Source organism: Sminthopsis crassicaudata, chromosome 3 (genome assembly GCF_048593235.1).
Source record: "Sminthopsis crassicaudata isolate SCR6 chromosome 3, ASM4859323v1, whole genome shotgun sequence".
In the NCBI taxonomy this organism is placed as follows: domain Eukaryota; kingdom Metazoa; phylum Chordata; class Mammalia; order Dasyuromorphia; family Dasyuridae; genus Sminthopsis; species Sminthopsis crassicaudata.
The window spans coordinates 41675163-41681445 of NC_133619.1; the positions used below are offsets into that span (position 1 = coordinate 41675163).

At 43.7% G+C, this 6283-nt stretch overlaps 1 protein-coding gene across 2 annotated transcripts; it reads left to right on the top strand.

Moving 5' to 3' along the window:
• Positions 1-265: 265 nt before the first annotated feature.
• LOC141560347 (eukaryotic translation initiation factor 2A-like) lies at positions 266-4293 on the top strand. Of its 2 annotated transcripts, XR_012487703.1 has the most exons (5): positions 266-352; positions 1131-1265; positions 2296-2457; positions 3259-3324; positions 4208-4292. XR_012487703.1 is itself a non-coding variant. In XM_074298340.1 (4 exons), exons 1-4 carry the CDS (start codon positions 281-283, stop codon positions 4271-4273), a joined length of 339 nt encoding a protein of 112 aa, XP_074154441.1. In that variant the 5' UTR covers positions 272-280; the 3' UTR covers positions 4274-4293. The 2 variants fall into 2 exon arrangements, 1 of the variants encoding a protein (XP_074154441.1); XM_074298340.1 differs by lacking the exon at positions 2296-2457 and having other exon boundaries at positions 272-352; positions 4208-4293.
• The last annotated feature ends 1990 nt before the right edge of the window (positions 4294-6283 follow it).

Sequence of the window (6283 nt, forward strand, 5' to 3'; positions counted from 1 at the left end):
CTGAGCCATTGGAACTTTTTTGCTGGGCCTTTCCTCAAAGCTTCTCTGGTTTGGGAGCCTGCCAGAGCTTTGCTGGTGCTGCCTGGGAGACCCCAGAGTCACCTCCGGGTCACAGATGAGCTCTTTTACTTAGTAGTCTAAAGAAAGTAAATCAACAAAGTCACATGTTCTGTGTGGGAATGTGTATAATGGCCGTGCCTTTGGACCCACAGTGGGGCTTTGCGTTTCCTGATGGTTGTTGTCTGTTTCCTGTAGCATGAGGATGAACCCCCCTCAGAATATGAAACCGCCATTATCTAAGACAGCTCTGAAAAATCAAAGAAAACATGAAGCCAAGAAAGCTGCCAAGCAGGTACCGTGGCTGCCGCCGCTCCGGGGCTCTGGGGTCTGTGGGCTCGGAGCTTGTCTTTTACCTGAGATGAGAGACATTGAATGTGTCCTTTAATTGAGAAAGAAAAATTCTGAATAACACCAAGAATACAATGCCCAGAAAGCATAGGATTTTGTGTCAGGAAGGTACCAAAAATATTTTTCAAGTGAAATCATAAAATGAAAGATGCAAAGACATAAGGCCCAACACTCCCTTACATGGAAGAGGTTATTAGTATCTTTCCAGTTGTGAAGGATGGACTTGGACTTATCCCAGCATCTTCTTGTTGCAAGGGCACAGATTATCTGGTTAACCTGCACCTGTGCTCATGAAGTCCCTCAGGGCTAGGCCCCTTTCTCCGGTTCTGCTCCTTTTGACGCATATTAATGAGATGGCTATCTGAAGTCAGCCCCCTCAGGAGTCCTGAAGTCCAGCAAGGCTTTATGCAGGGACCCATGGCCTTGGTCTCATTAATTACAGCTACAGGCCACAAAATATAGTAGCTGCCAGATCCTGAATTAAGGAGCCAGTTGGGTAATCAGTGGCAGTAAGCCCAATCAGTTGGACCAACAGGTTCAGCTAGAAGCATTTCTTTTTGTTAGGCAGACATCTTCCTGTTCAGACCCTTAATTTATATATCACAGTGTATAAAAGATAGAGTCACATTTCATTTCTACATTTAATACATCTGGACTATGGTGGTTTAAAATTTAGTGTTTCTGTTTTCTTGGATCATTGTGTAACAGATAAATTCTTACAGGAAGCCAGAAACGAAGGCAGTCAGAGTCAGGATTCGGCCCTTAATCCAGCACCACAGCAGAACCCCCCACGAAATGTCTCTCTGCCAACATCGGGAGACCCTGAGGTAGACAAAAAAATCAAGAACCTGAGAAAGGTAAGGGGCCTCTCATTAAAAGGACAAACAGAAATTGCCCAAAAAGGATAGTGGGGAGCATCATGGGATGATGGGGCTTTCTTACAGATGGAAATGGGGGGAGAGGGGGAGAGTAAATGGTAGAAGCTTGGACTTGTCCCGGGCTGTGACATTGTAAGTGAAGGAGGCTCTGGTTCTGGGCTCGTCCCCAGCAACTGACCAGGTTCCATCTTATGTCCAGTACGTCTGCCAAATGCTATACGTGTGTGCAGCCGTCGAGCCCAGGTGGTCTTACCCCAGTGTTACATAGCCTGTGGGATGGCCTGAGCATTACTGGCCATTTGGGTCTAAGAAAATGGAAGCTGAGAGGTCTGTGAGGTTCCCAGAGTCTCCCCATTGCTTAGTGGGGGTGACGTCATTCCTGGAAGCAGGTTCCTTGTGTCTAGCATGGCAGTGTGGCTGCAAATGTGGGGAACGGGAGTGAGGTGCAGCTGTGGGAAAGGCAGGTTCTGCAAACTGCCCTTTCTTCTAACCTTGCTGTCACTCCTTTCAAGGCGTGGGAAAAAATTTTAACATTTTTCAGGGCAATATTAAGTCAGGAGGACCTGAGTTCAAATCTTATTTCAGACACTTAACACTAACTAGCTGTGTGACCCTGGGCAAGTCACTTAACCCCAATTGCCTCAGCAAAAAAAAGAAAAAAAAAAGCTTATCCCCCTTCAAATCAAATAGCTTTTTTTTTTTTTTAAGCTTTTTGTTTTCAAAACATATGCATAGATAATTTTTTCAACATTGACCCTTGTGTAACCTTGTGTTTCAGATTTTTTCCTCTTCCCCCTCAATCTTTCCCCTAGATGGTAAGCAATCCAATATATGTTATACATGTTGAAATGTGTTAAATCCAATATGTATAAACATTTATACAATTCTCTTGCTGCACCAGAAAAATCAGATGAAAAAGGAAAGAAAATAAGTAAGAAAACAAAATGCAAGTGAACAACAACAAAAAGAGTGAAAATGTTACATTGTGAACCACATTCAATTCCCACAGACCTCTCTCTGGGTGTAGATGGCTCTCTTTGTCACAATATCATTGGAACTGGTCTCAGTCATCTCACGTTGGAAAATCACGTTTATCAGCATTGATCATCATATAATCTTGTTGCCATGTACAATGATCTGGTTCTGCTCATTTCACGTCATATCAGTTCATGTAAGTCTGTCTAGGCCCCTCTAAAATTATCTTCCTGATCATTTTTCTCCTTTTTTTTTTTTTTTAATTTAAGCTTTTTTATTTACAAAACATATGCATGGGTAATTTTTTAATACTGACCCTTGCAAAATCTTCTTTCCAAATTTTCCCCTCCTTCCCCTTCCCCCGCAGATGTTAGTCCACTACATGTTAAAATATTCTAAATCCAATAAATGTATATATATCCATTTAGTTATCTTGCTGCACAACATTTGCATCTAGAAGGGCGAGAAAAAAACAAAACAAAAACAAAACCTGAGAAGGAAAACAAAAATGGAAACACAACAAAAAGGGAAAATGCTATTTTGTGGTCTACACTCAGTTCCCACAGTCCTCTCCTTGGGTATAGTTGGCTTTCTTCATTACTGAAGAATTGGAACTGCTCAGAATCAATTCATTGTTGGAGAGCTCCATCCATCAGAATTGATCATTGTATAGTCTTATTGGCAAGTACAATAATCTCCTGATTCTGCTCGTTTTACGTAGCATTCCTGATCATTTCTTACAGAACAATACTTCAAATAGCTTTTTAAACCTTGTAAACAGCATGTTACATTTTTGACATTGCCAGTATCTAAAATTAAAAAAAAATGTACTCCCTCCTGGTCCTTCTGCTACAATACTTGATTTAAACAAGATATGATGATTGAATTGGCCTTGTTCTCATTTCAGATCCTTTAAAAAAAAAATCAGTTTGTATGTAATGACTTCTAACACTCTTTTCTTCCCCCCTCCTTTAATCTCATTATTTGATTTTAACAGAAACTGAAAGCAATTGAACAATTGAAAGAACAAGCAGCTAGTGATAAACAGCTGAAGGAAAATCAGGTATATAACCTTCTGTCTTTTGGAGTTATAGTTCTTTTTTAGCTTACTTTTCTGAAATAATTTCAGGTAGGAGCATATACTATTTTTGTGTGTGGTTTATTTTGGCATGTTAGTTTTTAAAAACATTTTTTTTCTTTATAAAAATGACTACAAATAATTTTACAAGTCAAGTTTCACTGTCTTCCATTGAAGTCTTATACCAATGCCTTGATGTGATCTGGAGGCAGTCCTGGACAAAACCATTATTGAAGGCTTGAGACCTTGTGACAGATTGCACACATTTCTCTTTCTCCTATAGATTTATACCCAGCCCCCATATACATATAGATACATGTATACCTATATGTGTATTAATTTGTATAATACATTTACAGGTATCATAAAAGAGAATGTCTAGAGACCATCTGCAGAGGAAAATGGGGGGAATTGCCAGAGCCATCAATTCAGAGTGTCCACACTGAAGAAATCACAGATTATTGATATATTATGTTTTCACGTTTTTAAAACAGATAAAATAACATAAATATCTGCCATCCTCTGGTCTGTCACTGTAAATCATTTCAATTTTCTATTAATTTTTTTCACTGGCCTTGAGATGCACGGGCCCCTCCATGCCTCCTTCACCCCCTACCCTTGTGGGTCTCTTGTGTAACTGGACCAAGCCCAGCCTTCCTGACAGTTTTTCTTAGCCACAGGACGAAGCCCGGCTCTCACCCCTCTGTGTAAAGGGCAGAAGAGGAGGCCATATAGGCAGGCTGGATTCGTCTTTCTTACTGGGGCATTAATAGAATGTGTATATAGACCACATGATTAAATTGGAGTTTTAAAACTCAATTTTTAAAAATCTTTAGCTCAATAATAATGTTTTGAAATTTTTCTTTAGATGGAGAAAATCCAGAAAGAAAGCGCCCTCCTACAGGAGCTGGAAGACTTGGAGTTGGGTGTTTGAAGTTTTGTGGAAAATCAGTTTACCTGAAATCAGTGCAAATACATTCTCTGTATTAAACTTAATAGAATAAATTTTTTTGTTTCAAATGGCTGAGTCCACACACCTGTACATATTTACTGTTCATCTATATTTTCTTTTTTTGAGGCTGGGATTAAGTGACTTGCCCAGGGTCACACAGCTAGGAAGTGTTAAGTGTCTGAGACCAGATTTGAACTCAGGTCTTCCTGACTTCAGGGCTGGTGCTCTATCCACTGCGCCATCTACATGCCCCTGTTCATCTATATTTTTAACCATTTATCTTAAAATTTGTGCATGTGGGAAATTATTTAATAATGTTTATTAATTAAATTTCCATTTCCTAACAAAAACAGATACAGAAATGCTTTTGATACAAATTAATATTAAGTATCCAAAAAAAGCATGGCTGTTGGAAGGTTTATAAATCTTGACAGCTTGAAGATCTCATGCAAAAAAATTGCAATAGAACCCAGCTGTTCAGTTATTTTCAGTTAATATTTATTTTATAAAGTATGCCCTAAAATAAATTGATATCTTTTAACACTCAGGATGATTATAACTTTAATATCAGAAATACGAGGGCTCACCCTGGTGTTTGGTGGGGAGGGGTTGTCAGACCTCTGGAGAGGGAATGCCCCAGGAAAGCTAAGGCCCTCGGACTCTTGCCAGGGCTTGGGATACTCTCCACCAGATGGCAGCTGGGGGGAGGCCGGCCTTGGACAGTACCCCATGGGTCACCCAGCACAGGCCCTGCTTGGAGGACCCAGAGGGCGGGGGAGGGGGGGAGGCGGAACTCGACCCCGGGGGGGGGGGGGGGGCCCAGCTACAGGACTGGGATTAGTCCGAGGCACTTCTCACCCACGGAGCCAACTGTCAAAGTTTGGAGGAGCCCCCATCCCCTGCCCTCCGTGGTTTGTGGGTGTAGCCGGCAGGTGGTCCCCTCCCCGACCCGTGTCTCCTCCGACCCGCCCAGCACGGAGCAGGGCCGGGGAGCCCAGCCGAGCGGGAGCGCCAGTACCAGCGCAGACGATCATTCCTGCTCCCCTCCGGACCTAGGCTTTTGCGCAGCCGCAAGCACTCCGCACCCCAAGATGGACAGAAGGAGCGCGCGCCCAGACTCCCGGCCCGAGGAGTGCCCCTCGGGTATCCCGGGTTAGCGAGGAAACTTGAGAGGGGTCGAAAGCCGTGCTCGAATCCTGCTTCAGGCTCCATCCCTGTGACCCGGGGACAAATCACTTGCGCTTTTTCAGCCTCAGTTTCCTTATCTGTCAAATGGAAATAATCACAGCACTTGTCAGAGCAAATGCCCAAGGGAGGCCTTCCTCTCTTCCCACTCCCTAGTCACTGCCACGGGGGCCGCTACAAGCGTCTGCACACGTGGCTCCTTTTCTTTGAGACACGGACCTTTAGGGAACTGCTGGATGTGGTTATTAATGAAAGTGAGCCAAGCGGTCTAGAAACCTTCCTAGTGCCTCGTATACTGAGGCTGCCCCTCCGAGATGGAGGCGCCAGCCCTTAGAAAGAGCCCCCGTGTACCAGGCAGTGCGCTGGCCACGAGAGAGACAGGGACGCAAAATCAGAGCACTGCCTGCCCTCAGATCCGGATCGAATCCTGGAAACGACAAACAGTTACGTGCAAATTGTCCAAGAACCAGTGAACGAACAGGTTAAAGCTGCCTGCGGGCCAGGCACTGGGCTAAATTCGGGAAATAACCAGAGGCAAAAAGACCATCCCTTACCTTCAAAAACTTAGAAAATCTAACGGGGTAAGGAAAGTACAGACAGGATTGCAGAGCATCGCAGGGGATCCGCACTCAGATCGAGCACGAAAGAGTTCTGGTAGAAAGGTGGGACTTGAAGAGAGCAGGACAAAGAGAAGGGAAGAAGTGGAGGCTTGGGGTTGGCCGGCCAGGGAAAATACCCAGAGATCACGTGGCCGGCGTGCTTACCTCCTCTCACCCTGGGTGTGTTTGTGCCTAGTCGTTTGCATCT